We start from the raw sequence: 19,185 nt of genomic DNA on the forward strand, positions 1-19,185 counted from the left end.
ACCAACCCAATCCATGTACACCTTTAATATTAATATAGTTTGACCTGTTATAGCGGGTTATTAACATTCACTTTTAAGAGGTGTGAATATACTAGAGAAAAATCACTATTTATAATACTAAACTTTTTCTTAGAATCGTTTTCTAAATTAGGATTTTATTGAAATATTAAGCACTCACCTAAATTACAGTAATCTGCAATTTTATTTTATTTTATTTTTAGTTTCTGGAAGTTCCTACCAAACAATGAACTTGGAAATTACCCAAGAAAGCAAATCATTAACTGGTAAATCACATGCATTGTCATTGATAATAAATGATAAATTCACATTTATTTTTACTTTACAAAACATGGGCAGCTAGCTTTACCATACAGATATTATGTAAAAGCAACAAAAGTTTATTGGATGTTAAAATCTCATTTTTTTTTTTTTTTGGTATTTGTGAAATTCCCGAGAATTAGTAACACACAATTTAAAACTCGAAATATCTTTTAGTTGATTGGAGTGATATCTCTAGTTGTATTAAAAGTAAAAGCTCAGCCTACTAATAATATTATCCGCTTTAGGTCTAGGGTCCGCACAACTTTAAAATGCGTCAATAAGATTTAAGGCTTGTTTATATGTATACTTAACATCTCTTTCGTATTTTGTTAATGTAGGATTTGCTTGGGTTATCACGGTAGATCTTTGTATATTTTTATTTGCTATGTTTTATTTTAATAATTGACTAATTTCTTGTATATAAACATGTTCGATTATGTCATTTTGTATCACACATGTTTGTCTTGCAGTAGTATACTTTGCCCCCTCTAAAAGTTGACTCTTAGTGATATAAAAGATTTTGACTTTTAACAAGATTCCTCGTGACGAAATGCATACTTGTTAAACGCATAGTACATTATTCCACTCAAAATATCATATTAAATATATATAACAGTATTAATGTTGTCAAATTCACGGGATGTAACACAAACAATTTCATAAGTGTTGGATAATTGAAAATACTAAGAACCGATAAAGAAATCTGAGATATCCTTGCTCCCGAATGCTCCCGTGTGTCCCTAGGTCTAAAGTATATCAAAAATCCCAAAAATAACGTTTTTACATGTATTCATACCAAGTAGGGTCGTGCCTAGACGAAAATACCTTTTCCAACACGAAATAGGATTGGGACTCTGTAAAAATTGCACAAGTGCGCCGCATGGGGCACACGCCACGCGGGGTTTGTCAGAGAGAGTGCAAAATTGACAGCAACAGAAAATAGGCAGCCGCGATTGTGGTGGATTCTCAGAGTCTGTGTTTTTGCTTCGTTTTTTAAGTCCAGACATGGTTCTCGACCCCCAAACGCGATTTCGGCTTAATCTCTTGGGCTTTTACTCAGACTTCAAAGCTCCAATTAGCTTGAATTTATTCCATAACATCTACATAGCTCGGAATCACTCCTACAAGGCATAAAATACGTAATTAATGGAAAGAATAATTTATTATGTATTAATATAGTTTGACATGTTATAGCGGGTTATTAACATTCACTTTCAAGAGGCGTGAATGTACTAGAGAAAAATAACACTATTTTTAACACAATTTCTTAGAATCGTTTTCTAAATTAGGATTTTATTGAAATATTGCACATCTCACCTAAATTGGAGTAATCCACAATCTTTGTTTATTTTATTTTTAGAAGTTGAAGCTACGAACATCGTATGATCCTTCCAAACAATGAATTTGGAAATTACCCAAAAAAGCAAATCATTAACTGGTAAATCACATGCATTGTCATTGTTAATAAATGATAACCTCACATTTTTTTTAGCATACAAAACATGGGCGCAGCTAGATTAACCATACAAGGGGCAGCCTGATGCATTATGCAGGGGGCGGCCCGAGGGTCAAGCCACTAAAGCAAAGGCTTTAGGCCCCCAAATTTTGAAGGGCCCAAATTTTTCCTTTTGTTTTCTATTTGTATTTGTATTGAGCTCCCGATTAATCTAGATTCGTATCGCATAAGGCCTAGTAAAAGAAAGAACACGTTTTAACAGGATTTATTTCAACCACATGACTCGAACCCAATATAAGGTAAGTTGGATCATATACATCTCACAACAATCTTTAGAGGTAGGGTCTAAATATATTGGGTATGTTAAAATTTAAAAAAAGTTATTTCATAAAAAGTAAATATAACTTTTAATTTAGTATTGAAGTAACCATTTAAGCAAAAATAGGAGAAAGAGAATCACTCCCCCTAAACCGTCTTCGCGAATATAAAACTTTTCATTATATAAATTTGACGATTGACATCATTAGTGAGGTACCTATATTATTATTCTCTTTTTACATTTCTCACTAAAAAGTGCAATTCAATAGTCCAAGTCTTATTTTTTATCTTTCTCATCAAAAAACGGGTACTACATTCTTATATTCTCTTCTTGATTTCTACAAAAAAGCTTAAGTTCTCGAAGTTATATTGTTCTCTGTAGAAAAAAAGAGTTTTATTTTTTCTATAAAAAACAAAAGTTGAAGAGTACCGTTGAATAAAACTATATTGCGCATTTTTTTTTCTTTTTTCCCCCTCAGGTTTCAAGCATTTCAACAAGTATATTAGAACATCAAAAATTATTTTGATATCAAGTTATAAACTTCTTGAATCTAGTTCAATTATCTAAGATCAATAATATCTTAGGAGAGATTAAATTATTTATAAAAGAAACTATTAACAACTTTACATCTTAAAAAGATAGAAAAATAGACTTCCATTAAAAATATAGATGATTTTTTTTCTTTCTGATAGGCCCCACATTAAAAATTGGTTTTAGGCCACCAATTTTCTTGCGCCGCCCCTGGCACTATGTTCCCGCTATGCGCAGAATTCACGCAGCTTTATTTTGCATTTCTGCAAGAGATTGTTTCCACGGCTTGAAACCGCGACCTCCTGGTCACATGACAACAACTTTACTAGTTACGTCAAAGCTCCCATTCAGCTCGACCATACAAAGATATTATGTAAATGCAACAAAAGTTTCGATTCATCCCACCTCCTTTGGCGAACAGATTGGATGTTACAATCTCAATTATTTTTTTGGTAAACGATCGAGAAATTCCCGAGAATTTGTAAACACACAATTTAAAACTCGAAATATCTTTTAGTTGATTGGAGTGTTATCTCTAGCGACTAGTTGTATTAAAAGTAAAAGCTCAGTCTACCAATAATATTGTCCGCTTTAAGTTAGGGCCCACACAACTTTAAAATGTATTACTAAGATTTAAGGTTTGTTTATATATATACTTAGTATCTTTTTCGTATTTTATCAATGTGAAATTTGCGAGTATCACAGTAGATCTTTGTATATTTTTATTTGCTGTGTTTTATTTTAATAATTGACTAATTTCATTTTTATATAAACATGTTCGATTATGTCATTTTGTATCACACATGTTTGTCTTGCGGTACTATACTTTGCCCCCTCTAAAAGTTGACTCTCAGTGATATAAAAGATTTTGACTTTTAACAAGATTTCTCGTGACGAAATGCATACTTGTTAAACGCTAGTACATTATTCCAATTGGGACAAATACCTTTAATTAATTCTGATCTGATAATATAATAGTAAAATATTGGAAAATTATCGGCTATGTCCATTTATAAGTAGCTTATTACAAAAATTGGTCAATTGATAAAATATTACTAATATTAGCCAAATTAGCCAATTAACTATTTGTAGTAAAAAAATATCAAATTTTTGCTTTGTTTTGAGCGAGTGTTATTAGAATAGATTGGGCACAACTTAAGGAGCTTGAATCTCAATTTTGGGATGATTTGGTGAAGTTTTGAGGTGGTTTGAATTGAAAATTCGAAGTAAAAGCCGAACATGAAAAAAAATGATATGTGTATCACACTGTGTATCACATATGTATCATATTTGTATCACATGTATATCCATGTATACATGTGTGTGAGATACATGCGTGATACATGTTTGATACTTGTGTCGCAGAAGACTTTTTTGAACTCGATTTAACTACGAATTTTGATGCAAAACCAATCCAAATCACCTCCAATCTTCCTCAAATTTTGTATATTGACTTATCTTTATATTTTCAATGAATTTCAACTATACCCATTGAAAAAGTTCCTTTTTTGTTTAGATTTTTGGAATATTGTATAGATTTTTGTATTTCATCACCTTATTTACTACCCCGTCCATGAAATTTCCTTTCCATCTTGTATCTAATGTTGTTAATCACGCTTAAAAATATGGAAGCTGATTTTTGCATGTGATTCTTTGATAGAAAGAACCCTATTATTTGGTTTTTCAATTTTTGTTGGCTAGTTTTGGTAAGTCTATGACTAATGAGGTTGGTAAGTTGAGATTTATTTGGAACATTTGTATAAGTTTCCCTAAAATATTTATTATATACTTATTGGTATTTGACAAAATCTCAGCATCTTTTCGACTTGGTGCGTTGGAACATCTAAAAACTAGCTAGTCAAACTTAAAAAGAAAAAGAAGGGTTTATACGTTGGTAAAAAATTACAAACACACATTACAAAAATAATAACTACGTCTCAATCTCAAATAAATTTAAATCGACTCAATCTCAAATAAATTTAAATCGACTATATGAGGCGCAATATTATACAAAAAATAAAAAATCTGAAAGTTCTCTATATTATTTTCTGCTTGCATAAGAATCTAATAGGGCTAAAAGAGTATTAGAAAGCATAGGCAATTGTGAGGTCATAATTTTCGTTAAGGTGTGTCAAAATATATAAAAGTAAATATATCAGGATATTAAGGAGAGTTAATACATCGTAAAGATACATATATTTTTTTTTACCTATCTACATAGTGTATTTTTCTCGCGAAGGGGTGTAATTTGACACCCCTTCCTATAAGGTGGCTCCGCCACTGAGCATAGGACCTAAAGTAAACATATTAACAACTCTATAATATATTTTCAACTAAAGTAAACGTATTATGCGCACAAAATATTAATAAACAAAAGCGAAAATTTATCGCGGTCGAACCCAATAGCTTTTGTTTAAACTCTATATTTGTATTTAGAAATTCAATAAATATATACAAATTATTAATTTAAAACCTAGTAACTTCAAAGGATTATAATTCCGAACCTATAAGGTTCAAATCCTAGCTCTGCCTCTATAATTTGTATTAATTAACTATAACTTACTCAGTTGGTGTAAACACTAACCTAAATTTGAATGCAAAAAGTGAAAAATCATGTAATTAATATAGTAGGATTGTTGAAGAGGTCAATTGTATGGTCTTTGTGTTTTGGCCACCAGCTTGGAAAACTTTTTGAAAAGTCTTGGTTATTCAATGGCAGCTAGCTAGTTAATGCATAATAAATTGGACTTCTTCTGTTGTTATTTCCTGCAGGCTGCCTTAGAACTGGAGGCCCCTTGACCAACTAACTATTTTTTTTTTGTGGTTTCCATATGGTATTCGGTATTCGTATTAGGTCCGATTAAATCCGGATTTGTACCAGAAAGTCTCACTTTAGAGGGTAAAGCGCACCCTAACAAAGGCGACTCCATACCAGAGACCTCAGGTTAGTTAGTTAGATTGTTAGACCAACTAACTATATTCTCTTTTGTTGTTGTGTGGTTTCCGGAGAGATGGGGAGATTGACAGGGATGTCAAGTACCTAGGGTCTATTATCCAGGTAGATGGGCAGATTGACGGGGATGTCACGCACCGTATTGGGGTGAGGTGGATGAAATGGCGGTTAGCATCTGGGGTCCTGTGTGACAAGAGAGTACCACCGAAACTCAAAGGTAAGTTCTACAAAGCGGTGGTTAGGCTGGCTATGTTATATGGGGCTGAGTGTTGGCCAGTTAAGAATTCACATATCCAGAAGATGAAAGTAGCCGAGATGAGGATGTTGAGATGGATGTGTGAGCATACTAAACTGGATAAGATAAGGAATGAAGATATTCGGGAGAAGGAGGGCGTTGCTCCCGTAGACGGCAAGATACAGGAAGCGAGGCTTAGGTGGTTTGGACACGTGCGGAGGAGAACCATAGATTTCCCGGTTAGGAGGTGCGAACGGTTGGCTTTGGCAGGTACGAAAAGAGGTAGAGGGCGGCCTAAGAAGAATTGGGGCGAGGTGATCGGGCAAGACATGACGCATCTTCAGATTTTCGAGGACATGGCTCTTGATAGGAACATGTGGAGATCGAGCATTAGGGTTGTAGGCTAGGGGTAGTGTATAGTTTTTTCCTCTTTGTACCGGGTAGTCTGATAGAGCTTTACCTATGTTTGGTAGCGGCCTAGGTTGTATTCACACGCTATTTTGTTGTTTTGCATAGGATTGTATTACTGCACTCCTTTTCACTTATTTGGTATATTTTAAGATATTATTATTACTTCTCATGCTTCTTTTGTTGTTACAGATATCTTCTTGCATTTCTTTTTTGATATTATTATCTCTTTTGCTGAGCCGAGGGTCTCCCGAAAACAGCTTCTCTGCCCTTCGGGGGTAGGGGTAAAGTCTGCGTACATCCTTTCCTCCCCAGACCTCGCTAGTGGAATTTTGCTGGGTATGTTGTTGTTGTTGTTTGTTGTTGTGTGGTTTCCATCTGGTATTCGGTACCCGCATTGGACCCCGATTAAATCCGGATTCAGGCCGAAAAATCCCACTTTAGAGGGTAAAGCACTCCCTAACAAATGTGACTCCATACCAAAGACCTCAAGTTAGTTAGTTAGACCAACTAACTATATTCTTTTTTTTGTGTGGTTTAGTCGAGTATCCGGTATCCGCATTAGGGGTCGATTAAATTTAGATTCTTACCGAAAAATCCCATTTTAGAGGGTAAAACGCTCTCTTACAAAGGAGACTCTATACCATAAACCTCATGTTAGTTAGTTAGACCACCTAACTATATTCATAGTGATTGTTTTTTTTTATTCTTCTTTTATTTTCTTTTCCTTTTACACAATAATATTATAAAAATTGCAATTTTTAAGTAAATGAAAATTAGTTGCCAACTAAAAAAGACAATAAAAGAAACAATAATTAGAGGAAGACAAGGTATATACTACATCCACTATGGATAATATTTTAATGTTAAAAGATTAATAAATATTTTGATGAGCTACTAAAACTTATAAAATTTATTATTTTGTGAGAATGTTTAAAGGGACAGATGATTGAAACCCATTGTATAATACTAGACTACATTTTCAAATTTTTTTAATCTTGCTTTTTTATGCTCATTTTCAACAAAAACAAAAAGTAAAAAGGAAATAAAAATAGGAAGTATTAGGAATTTAGGATGACCTCAAACAAGGGGCAATTTGCCTATTTAATTTCGAGCAACATACCCCCTAACACCACTATTTAATTATTTTTCTAGGTGGAAGGTTTCTTTATTTGATTTTTCCATTAGGCCCATACCTTATTTAATTATATGAAAATTTTTGAGTGGCCAAATTTGTCCATTAATTTAGTACTTTCTCCGGTCTATATAATTTCCCTTTTAGTATTTTTTACCCTTTTGGAGAAAATATTTAACAGCTTAATAATAAAACTTTTTTTTGCTTAAACTATTATTTAGTTTGTCCTTAAAAGTTTCATTAAATTAAGACTTTAATGATTTGAGCAGCAAAGGTAGATTTGAAAAACTAAATATCTTTTTCTAATTTTTTCAAACGCTAAATATTTTAAAAGATATTTATTAGCAAAAATAACTTATATTTGAGAGACGAAACTGTAAAACCTTTTTTGCACTCGATGTTTACATATTCGTTAAGTCATATATTAAGGTGAAACTATAGATTAGTTAATTATGATTTTGTGATGAAAATGAACGTAAAAATACGTATAATCTATACATTAAATTGGTATAAATATCGAGTGCATATGAATTTGTGCCGAAATAAATAGCCTTTAAAAGTATATTAGGGACCTTAGCATGGTCAGAAATAACTTTTATGAAAATAATGGGTCCCTAATTCCCCAAAAATTGCCAATTCCACTTTCCTCTTTGTCTACTGGCACATGTAATTTCCTTTCCTTTTCCTTCTAGTATTTGAAAAAGAAAAAATTGACTTTTCCATTAATATTTTCTTTCCAAAAATCCACCTCATTTGAACGATCTAGAGTTTGCAGACCTCCTTTTATAGCAGTTTGGCGGCTAATATATAACATGGTTTTAAGTTATATATAAACAATTTAATTTCACTTTTATATATTATATTATATTATATTATATTATATTATATTATGTTATGTTATGTAAATATTTTTTATACAATTAATGCCTAAAAGTAAAACTCGAAGATCAGTATAGCCCTTCCCCAAGTTACAAGTTACATTAAATCACATTAAATTCATATTATATGCTTAAAATAATTCTTACAATAGTCTTTATATAGAAAGTTACACTTACTATAATTATATTATTATATAGGGGCTTAAATAACCGCTCTCTATATTTAGCACGCGTGGATGACATATATGGAAGGTTGACTTATATTCCAAGTTGTAACAAAAGCATGATTTTTTTTTTGGGGGTATTTTTTTTGGTATATATATTAGACTTTATTTAATACTTGGTTTATAAATATGATTAGTAATAGGTACTTAGTTTGCCACTAGATTTACTATAAAATCTTATTTCTTCATTCAAATATTATTTCTTCTTCTCTCTTCTATGTGTGTTTCTCTTTGTCCAAAGACAATGAAAAATCAAGATCAAAACTCCATAGCAATGGCTATCAAGCTATTTAACACCCCATTAAATATTCTAAATCTTTTTTCTTCTTTCTTTTTCTTTGCTTGTGGTTTAACTTGTGGTATTATTTTCACTTTTTATTTCAAGAATTTTTATAGCCTCAATTTACAAGTCATTAATAGCCAAATATTATCATATTCATCTTCTTCACAATCCTTTTCACCACCATCTCCACCACCACCACCGTCATCGCCGCCGTTGTCGCCGCCACCCCGAGTAGGGTTGAATGAGTATATTAAACCACCTAGTTTACTTCAACATGATATGAGTGATGAAGAATTATTATGGAGAGCTTCTATGGTACCAAAAATTCAAGAATTTCCATTTAAAAAAGTTCCAAAAGTTGCTTTTATGTTTTTAACAAGAGGGCCAGTTTTATTATCACCACTTTGGGAAATGTTTTTTAAAGGAAATGAAGGGTTTTACTCCATTTATGTGCATTCTGATCCTTCTTATAATCAATCACAACCTGAAAGTCCGATTTTTCATGGCAGGAGAATTCCAAGCAAGGTCAGTTTCTTTGTTTGTTTGTTTTTTCATTTTTATTTCAATTTCTTTCATATTGTTTTCAATTAGTAGTTTAGCTTGTTGCCGAGGGTCTATCGAAAACATGTCTCTCCACCTGCATAAGATAGGGGTAAGGACTGCGTACACACTACCCTATCCAGATTCCACTTATGGGATATACTAGATATATTATTGTTGTTGTTGTTGTTGTTAATTCGGTGACATAATAACCTATAGTAATATTTAAGTGGAGAAAGATAGAGGACACTATGTGGACTCGTTATCTTCCGAGTTTTTTTTGAACAATGCGCTTTCTGAAACACGTACGAGTAAGGCTGCATACTCTCTACTCTTCCGAGACCCTACTTAAGAGATTATACGGGGTATGTTATTGTCGTTGTTGTTGCGCTACTGAACTTCGAGATTATTTAGAGAAATATTTTTTATGGTAAATTAGTATTAAATTTTTTGTTAATGGGTGTGCAAAAACTTTAAAGAATAAATAATGTGGTAGAAAAGTAGTATTTTTCTTAACAATTAAGGCTGCTAGAATTCATAAGGTGGATAAAATCTTTTTTTGGCTTATAATATTTGTCACTATACTATGCTACGCTGGAATTTATGTGTCATTAGTGGGGCAAAATAGTAGACCATTTTGTCACATTAGTAAAGTTTGTGTAGGACTCTGACAAATTAAAAAATTAATGGAATTAAAAAAGAATAGTTAATGAAGGATATTTAAGTTATTGAATTGTAAAGAAAAGAATGGAGTGAAGTCTAAGGGCTATGATTCTTTCTGTTATGAAAAGTCAAGACGAAGTCGAGAATCATCACGTTCTTTACTATTCCAAAAGGATTAGTCAATAAAGAAAAGCAAAAATGATGATTTAAATGGATCTAAATTTAAAAGAAATTAACGACTTTGAAAAGAATTCGAGGATTAACTTTTCTAAGTGGATTTATTAGAAACCTAGTGGTTTTCTAGAAATCCTAGTTGTTGGATTTATTAGCAAAAACGACCTGTTCTTGGTCTCAATATCGTGTTGAAATTTCCATCTCATTATGAAAGAATTTTTTTTAGAAATGTATTTTCTTAATCGCTCCCAAAAATAGTAGCCAGCAAATGATATATATATATATATATATAACTAGCAAATGCAATGAGTTTCTGCCAACCGACTAATTTTTATACTTTGCCCAAAAATTTTAATGTCTTACATTTGTACATTGTGACCAATTGATTTGCATGGCCGGCCCTTGGGTCTTAGGAGAAAATACAAAAATGATATTGTATAGCCGCTCTTAAAATAATAGTCGAAAAATATATATTTTTTGTATATATTCTGTATGTTATATATAAAAGTTATACAAATTTTATATACTTTTTCGGCTACCGAATATAAATAACTTTTGACGTGAGCTATACGTGAAAAAGACCCTAGGAAAATGTAAAAAATAGCATGGGCTAGCCAGTTTTCAAATTGGTCATTCAAAATTAGCCAGCATTTGCAAAATTATTAACGACTTAAGTTATACGTTTACTTAATTTTTATAACAAGTTATTTACTTACTGATCAATGTGTATTAAATTTGGCACCATTCTTCGTAATTCGTATTATGTTATAATATATGTTTCCTATAGCAGCACTTTAATATAACAATCACAAAAAATCAAAACATGCAAGGTTGTTATAGAGGTCTGACTATATATAACATTCTCTTTTTTTTACTCTTGGGGTTAGAAAATTTTTTAAAAAAAATCATTTCACATACTGAAAATTCCAACATTAGAAAGCTATTGTTTTAATTTTCTATGTGCAACTTGCTAGGAATGCAAGTTAATGTAGAACCCATGTGTGCTTTAATGAGAAGCAAACTACTCTATGGCCTTGTTTTGTTACAATCTTGTTAGATCAAACACCAACAAGTGTCAGTGGTGGAGCAATAAGTACTTTTTCATCTTTAACCAGAGGTCTCACGTTCGAGCTCTAGATATGGAATAGCCTTTATTAGGGAGCATTTTACTCCCAATATAGAACTTCTCAAAGTGAATCCGGATTTATTGGGGCTCCGATGCGAATACCGGATACCGATATAGAAATCTTGTTAGATCAAACAATTTGTGAGCCCAAAAATTTCACAACCATTAAAAGATATATCTCTTTTTGTAGCCAAAAGCAAGAGATCATTTGGCCATCTCTAATGCAAATGGTCCTACCCCCAACCTATTCTAGTAACAACTTAATGCTTCTAACTACCAAAAACAGATAGATTTTCTTGCTCATATTCCCTACTTGTCTGCTAACTATTACATCATATTTCTTCAATTATACATCTATAATGAACTAATACCATAAAAAAACAATAGCTAAATTGTTAAACACATTCTTTAATCTAGCATAACAAAACAATGTTTAACTTGCCTCTTCTCAAGAGAAAAAATTTACTATGCAATTTAACTTTAAGACTTGTGAAATAAAGTGAGGACTAAAATGTTTATATACCGTATCTTGCATTTATTGACTTGGTATAAACGCCAAGTGCGAGAAATTTTATAAGTTTCTCAAGCATAGACCTAACTTGTTTATTGCATAGTTGCATGCATTATTACTATTCCCTAACTGCTGCATGTTTCAGTTTGTCTTTCCTTCTAATTTAAGTTGTGTCTACCCAACTTTTAATGTAATTCACGTTAATATACATTTTTATAGAATCTACATAAAACCAAAATTATGTGTACAATGTACATTAGGGTATAAGTTAATTTCAATTAATCGTAGGAAAAGACTATGATAGGTTAACCAAATAACAATTTTAAGTTGTTTGGTGGCTAAATACCTACTATATATGCAGTAGTATAATGTACTCCCACCGTTATATTTTATGTGAACCTATTTCCTGTTTAGTCCGTTCCAAAAAGAATGACCTCTTTCTAAATTTGGAAACAATTTAGCTTAAATTTTCAATTCTACCGTTAATGAGAAGGTTTTATAGCCATATAAATACTCTGGGCCCCTTTCTGATGTGTTTAGGACCACAAATTACATTTATAAATCACATATAAGAGATTCCTTCAATTGAATCTATAGTCTTTATATGTGAAGTAGTACAGTTTTCATTCTCCTTATGTATTTAATGTGCTTTTAATGTAATTAAGAGCAAGAAAAAGTTTACCTACCCACGATGTTTACACCAAACCGACATTGATTTACCATAGTTAAGTAAAAGATATTTGAAGCAAAAGTACATATTCACTAACCATGGTTAGCCATAGAAGTGCATATGAGATGTAAATATCGAGTGCGAGTAAGTTTTTTTCTGAATGAACATGCGTAGTTGGTTCCGGTATTTATAACCCAAGATGTATGTATTTAGTACTTGGCAAATATATTAGTTTCTTACTTAATTTCTTGCAAAAGTTCAATGATAAAGTTTCTTGATAGTGTTATATTAATGTTGCATATTTAAAATTTGTTCTCTTGACCAATGCAGGAAGTGGAATGGGGCAAAGTAAACATGGTAGAGGCTGAGAAAAGATTACTAGCAAATGCTCTTCTTGATATCTCAAACCAAAGATTTGTTCTCCTTTCAGAGGCTTGCATTCCATTGTTCAATTTCTCCACAATCTACACTTACGTAATGAACTCCACGAAAAGTTTCGTGGAGACGTATGATCTCCCCGGCCCAGTGGGCCGAGGTCGATATCGTCCTCAAATGAGCCCAACAATCAAGAGTCAACAATGGATGAAAGGGTCTCAATGGTTCGAAATGGATAGAGATCTCGCTATCGAGGTCATTTCAGACAAGACGTATTTTCCACTATTCCAGAAATATTGCACAGGTTCGTGTTATGCTGACGAGCATTACTTGCCGACATTTGTGAGCATGAAATTCGGGAAGAGGAATTCGGGTCGGACCTTGACTTGGGTCGATTGGTCGAAAGGCGGGCCCCACCCGGCCCGATTTCATAGGTCAGATGTTACTGTTGAGTTTTTGGAGAAGTTGAGGAGTGAGAGCCAATGTGTGTACAATGGTGAGAAGACAAATGTGTGTTATTTGTTTGCAAGAAAGTTCACTACTCATGCTTTGAGTAGACTTCTGATTTTTGCACCAAAGGTTATGCATTTTAACAGATAATAATAGGATTAATTAACACATTTTTATGTATATGAAAAACCAATTCTTTTGTAACAAGTGATCACATGATCAATAATTTTTCATTGTTTGATTTTTCCATCAGTTCAACAATGTCTGATGGGAAAAAATAAATCATAGTCTTCATTAATTTGTGTTCTTCAAAGTGAGACAAGACATCTGCAAAACTAATCAAGCAATTTAACATAAGCAGTTAAAAATTACTATGAGAATACATAAGATTTAACTATGGTTAAGTGGATAATGTATCTATAAAAGATACACATCTTGCATTTGTTGATTTAATGTAAATACATATGCAAATAGATTTTTAGCGTACTCCCTCCGTTCACTTTTCCTGGAAACAGCCTCTACCCTTCGGGGTAGGGGTAAGGTCTGCGTACATATTACCCTCCCCAGATCCTACTTGCGGGATTATACTGGGTCGTTGTTGTTGTTGTTGTTGTTGTTGTTGTTGTTGTTGTTGTTGTTGTTGTTGTCCCTCCGTTCACTTTTAATTGTCCACTTTTGACTTTTGCCTGTGTCACTTTCTTACGTTAGAAGAAAGGAGTTCAAAGAAGTATGGGGCCGATACGCGAAAGGATCAAATCCCTTTAAGAAAAAATAAATAAAATATATATTTTATAATTTTACCCATAATAATAATAATATCATTTTCAAAAGTTTTGGAAAATGATTTGAGGAATGAGTATTTAATGATAAGGGTAAAACAGAAAAAGAAAAAAAAGATTGTCTTTCTCTTGATTTAGTATAATGGACAAGTAAAAGTGAAAATATTATTAGTATAATGGATAAATAAAAGTGAACGAAGGGAGTATATCAAGTTTTTTTTTTAGGAGCGGGAAGTTTCATATAGGGAAAAGTAATTAGGTTATTCTATTTTTCGGAATCAGCAACAATATATTTGTTTTGGTTTGTTTTAAAAATATGATATTAATGGTGTTAGCAACTTCAAGACCTATGTTGCATGCTCAACTCGGTAAGTATGAAACTTATATAGAAGACAGACTGAGAAGAGGAAATGAAAATTGTTATTGCATTAATTAGTACTAAAATTATATTAAGAATAATTGTGTCCAAGTGAAAATTGTTTTACATTTTTTTGGAAAGTCCGCAGCAAATAGTACTTACTTATTTGGGAAAAGGCCAACTTTCAACAAAGGAATTAGAAGTCATAGCTCCATCTGATGTTTAATTGTGCACTAAATTCCCGCTATGTGCGGGGTTCGGGGAAGGGTCGGACCACAAACAAGGATCTATTGCACACACTCTTACCTTGCATTTTTGCAAGAGGTTGTTTTCATGGCTTGAACTCATGGCCTCCTGGTCACATGGAGGTGACTTTACCAATTACGCCAAGACTCCCCTTTTCATTTCTAATGAAGCATTATTTAAAAAAAAATTAAAGCTTTACTTATAGAAAAATAAATCTAAACATGACAAAAGAAGCATAATTTCAGCTTGTAAACGTTCTCCTAATTTCTCTTTTATAGGAAAAAGACCAAGACTAAAAGGTTAATTTACAGAACTCAGAACAATAAACCAAAAACTTTCACTACTTGTTGTCCGGCCGTTCCCCAGACCCCGCGCGCATTGCGGGAGCTTAGTGTAACAGCCTGCCCTTTTTACTAGCTAAGAGCCTAAGTTAAGGGTCACTGACTAGCACCACATGTATTATCTTCAGAAACAGCAGGCGAGTCAGAAACAGAATCAGCAGTGTCATGAGAAGGTGAAACCTCAACCCCTCTCAACTCTTCTATCATTTTCACAACATAATTTATCTTTGGCCTTTGATCTGGTGATGCTGCAGTACATGCCATTGCTATTTGCAATAACCCCACCATTTCTTCCTCAATGTCCTTATACCTCATCAACTCCAAATCAAACACCTCCGCCGTCCACTCTTCCCTCACCACGGATTGCACCCACCTCGGCAAGTCCACAACACCTCCATAGCCAGTCCCAAGACCACCGTTATCCACGACCGAGGGGCATTTCCCTGTTAGCAGCTCGAGGAGTAGGACCCCGAAGGAATAGACGTCGGATTTTTGAGTTATTTTTCGACCGTCCAATGCTACTTCAGGGGCGCGGTAGCCATTGGTTTTTGGGACGGAAGATGGCGTCGCGAAGATGGCTAGACCGAAGTCGGAGACACGTGCATTGCCACCTTTGTCAATGAGGATGTTAGTTGATTTGATATTTCCATGAGTTAGTTTCAAGGATTTGCATGAGTTGTGGATAAAGGCTAGCCCTCGAGCCGCTCCGGCTGCAATCTTTAACCTTGTTGTCCAGTCCAAAGGAGTTCTTCCCGGCCCTCTGTTTCCTGTAGCAAAAAAAGATTCATGCCCATCAAAATATTTACCCAAACTACTACAAAGATCAAATATTTCCATTTTTCTATTTATTTGCCTAATGTAGTACTAGTATTTGTTATTGAAAGATGAAAGGGCAACTGTAACCAGACAAAAGAACAAAAACATGGGAAGAGAGGACAGGAGTATGAATTTGACATAACAAACTTTTTGATGGAATAGTACATAACAGTTCTTATTCCTAAGATGAGAAAAATCACATCTGAAGCAGCTGTCTGCTGTTACATGAGTGATAGGTACAATTCAACAAGATGTTGATCCTGTACTATTTGAAGCAGAAACGAACAAGAGCTTATTTCATTATCTACCTACCCAACTTATGCAAGATTTGCAGAATGGCACTATGTGAAAAACTTGTGAGGTCAAAAAGACAAGCAAAAGCTGTAGAGCTAAATGGGACAGTAGGGTATCCATTGCCTAAAAAGGTGGAATTTTGCTTCTTTTGCTTTAGCCCAAAGAAGAGAGAAAAACACATTATATACAGCTGGTAAGAGACTTCCTTTGATCTGATCTTCTCACTTTAAGACCATTTTGAGTAAATTAGATTCTTTAAAAAACTTTTTAAAAATAAGATCCGACTTATGTTGCTCGGACTCTCCGAAAATGTCACCGGGTGCGTGTTGGATCCTCCAAAAGTAGTGCATTTTTGAATGGAGGATCCGACACGAGTACGACAACATTTTGGAGAGTCGCGTAACATAGGATCTAACAGAAAGTTTGAACTTAAATATGAAACTCCCTGCATTCGACTATCAAGATTAAACTATGTTACAAAGAATGTAAATTACTAACATAACTTTCCAAAAAAACTCTAATACTTGACTATATAAGTTATATCATGTAATGAACAACATAATCACTATTGTAATGTAAATGCATATCTGATGCAAATTCTACACAAATCCCAACTGCCCATCCCAAATGCAACTTGAATAAGTGGTCAGTCACCAGCACTCATTTTGAAGCTCCAATTGGAGAAAAAGAACTCTCAAACAGGACTAAAATGATATTATATTGATTTTCAGTAATCCCACATGACTGGCTTCAATTATGCAACTTTTTCTTCATAAACAATTACTACTAAACAAACCATAACCAAAGCTCTCAGTAGTGGCCATCAAAAAAACCCCAAAAGGCCAAAATTACTGTCTAGTATTGACCATCATACATCCCATCTCAATTCCTATTATGCAACAGAGGCTAGTCCTGATTAACAGTTGCAGACCAAAAAGCAATTAAAGACAAAAAGCCAGACTCAAACCCCATGTGATTTATGCTACTAATTGCCAAACTTTTACCCCCCCCCCAAAATCAATCAATATTCTTTTCAACAACACAATTCTAAAGATCACATTTTCATTAAAATAAACAACAAAAAAAAACCCAGTGGAATACCACGAATGAGATATGGAGAGAGTAATGTGTACGCAGACCTAACATCTACCTTACGAAGGATCTACCTTATGAAGGATGAATGTGGAGAGGCTAGTTCCGATAGACCCGGCTCAAAAACAGTAGAAGGAAGCAATAACCAAATAAGTAAAAGGCAGCAGAAGCAAATGTCAAAACATATAATAACCAAGAACACGTAATACGAGACTAGTGTCACTACCGATAATAATGACGCACCGTGTAATAACAAGGAACTAGAAATAGGAAAATATACAACCGTAAGAATTAAAAATAAACAAGTCATCTGTAAATATTTTATTACTATCAATTTCTTGAAGAACAAAAGGTTGAAAATAACATACCATGAAGAAGCCAAAACAAGTTGCCATTAGTCATGAAATCATAGACCAACAACTTCTCATCTCTAGCAAAATAATATGCTTTCAAACCAACCAAATTTGGATGTCTTAGTCTTCCCAAAACTTCCATTTGTTGCTCAAATTCCCTTTTCCCACAAACATTCAATTCTTTCAATCTTTTCACAGCCACTACATTTCCATCATCCAACACTGCCTTATAAGCAGTCCCAAATCCACCTTTCCCCAACATCTCAGCTGAAGCTCTCAGCAAATCCTCGAGCTCAAACCTCTTCGCCCCTTCGAAAAACACCATCTTCCCCCTCTCGAACCCGCCCGCTTGGCCCTGACCCGAGCCCGTATTCGGATACGGGCTCGACGAGTACACAATCTTCTCACCTTCAAGAATCTGTGACCCATGTTTCTGAGATGACATTTTCCGAGTGCAGAAGAAACAGTAGAGCAATAAACAAACAACAACAAGAACAAACACATCCCCGAGTATAATCGCAATTATTGCTAATGAACTCATCTTACTTCCATTGCTATGACGTGTTACTTTTGGACTAGCGGATGTTGTGGTCACAGGCAATATACTAGGAGAAGACGCTACAGTACTTTTTGGACTCACCGGAGCTGCCATTGTCGGGTCACGAGGAATATTCACCGCACATTTTGGCAACGGAGAACCACAAAGAACCCGGTTTTTAACAAATGCAGAAACCGGAAAACCAGAAAGCGAAATGGGTATTTCCCCAACAAGTTTATTACCCGAAACATTAAACTCTTGAAGGTTAGATAGCTTAACCCCAGAAATCTCACCGGAAAAATCATTTTCTTCTAAACGAAGAGTAAGCAAATGAGTTAAACGGTTTACACTCGCCGGAATCTCACCGGAAAAGTTATTATACGAAAGATCAAGCCGGTACAGCTTAAAAAGAGACGTTAAAGACACAGGAAAATCCCCAGAAAACTCATTATGCGAAAGAAACAGAAGTTTAAGAGCTGTAAGGTTAGAAAGATTCGGAACAGGACCTGAAAATTGGTTGTTTTTTAAGCTAAGTACACGAAGCTCTTTTAAAAATGAAAGGTTTTGAAAAGACCCTTTAAGGTTAAGATTTTCAAGAACGAGACGAGAGACTCGGTTGTTTAGACATGAAACTCCAGTCCATGTACATGGGTTAGTGCTTGAGTTCCAGTTTGAAAGTGAGTTGGTTGAATCACAAGCTGATTTGAAAGCTAGTAATGGTTGAATATCTGGGTTAAGAGAAGAAGAAAATTGGAGAAAAGAGAAGAGGAAGAAGAAGGAGATAGCTGTGTAATGGAGTTTTGTAGCCATTGAAGAGAGAGTGAAGGAGAGAGAGAGTGGAGAGTGTAGAGTGTGAAGAAGTAGGGAAAGAGAGAAGGTGGTAACGGGAAGGAGGAGTTGAGTGTAATTAATGTATGAAAATAATGTCACATTTCAGGATAATTAATGCTGGCTCGTATTTTAGTACTACTACTATAGTCTCTAGTCTTTTTATTTTTATTTTTTTTAATGTTTAAAATAAGTGCTTTTAACATATTTTGCTTCGATCAAATATAATTATAATCGCTAAATAAATATATTCTACATATATTAATTTATTCCTCGTCTAAAAGTATC

The 19,185-nt window shown here is 33.8% G+C and overlaps 2 protein-coding genes across 2 annotated transcripts; one reads left to right on the forward strand and one right to left on the reverse strand.

Moving 5' to 3' along the window:
* The first annotated feature begins 8,613 nt into the window (after positions 1–8,613).
* LOC104218270 (glycosyltransferase BC10) lies at positions 8,614–13,418 on the forward strand. The gene is made up of 2 exons (XM_009768716.2): positions 8,614–9,268; positions 12,758–13,418. Exons 1-2 carry the CDS (start codon positions 8,678–8,680, stop codon positions 13,400–13,402), a joined length of 1,236 nt encoding a protein of 411 aa, XP_009767018.1. The 5' UTR covers positions 8,614–8,677; the 3' UTR covers positions 13,403–13,418.
* A 1,456-nt stretch (positions 13,419–14,874) lies between these two features.
* LOC104218271 (probable leucine-rich repeat receptor-like protein kinase At1g68400) lies at positions 14,875–18,961 on the reverse strand. The gene is made up of 2 exons (XM_009768717.2): positions 17,547–18,961; positions 14,875–15,743 (listed from the first exon to the last, which is right to left on the reverse strand). Exons 1-2 carry the CDS (start codon positions 18,877–18,879, stop codon positions 15,073–15,075), a joined length of 2,004 nt encoding a protein of 667 aa, XP_009767019.1. The 5' UTR covers positions 18,880–18,961; the 3' UTR covers positions 14,875–15,072.
* Between the last annotated feature and the right edge of the window lie 224 nt (positions 18,962–19,185).

This window comes from Nicotiana sylvestris, chromosome 10, assembly GCF_000393655.2.
Source record: "Nicotiana sylvestris chromosome 10, ASM39365v2, whole genome shotgun sequence".
Taxonomy (NCBI): domain Eukaryota; kingdom Viridiplantae; phylum Streptophyta; class Magnoliopsida; order Solanales; family Solanaceae; genus Nicotiana; species Nicotiana sylvestris.

What these genes read in the sequence shown, in the direction of transcription:
- LOC104218270 (XM_009768716.2), top strand. Translation starts at nt 8,678, where the DNA reads ATGTGTGTTTCTCTTTGTCCAAAGACAATGAAAAATCAAGATCAAAAC. An exon ending in GCAGGAGAATTCCAAGCAAG is followed by an intron (nt 9,269 to 12,757) that starts GTCAGTTTCTTT and finishes TGACCAATGCAG; the next exon opens with GAAGTGGAATGGGGCAAAGT.
- LOC104218271 (XM_009768717.2), bottom strand. Translation starts at nt 18,879, where the DNA reads ATGGCTACAAAACTCCATTACACAGCTATCTCCTTCTTCTTCCTCTTC. An exon ending in CTTGTTTTGGCTTCTTCATG is followed by an intron (nt 15,744 to 17,546) that starts GTATGTTATTTT and finishes TTTTTGCTACAG; the next exon opens with GAAACAGAGGGCCGGGAAGA.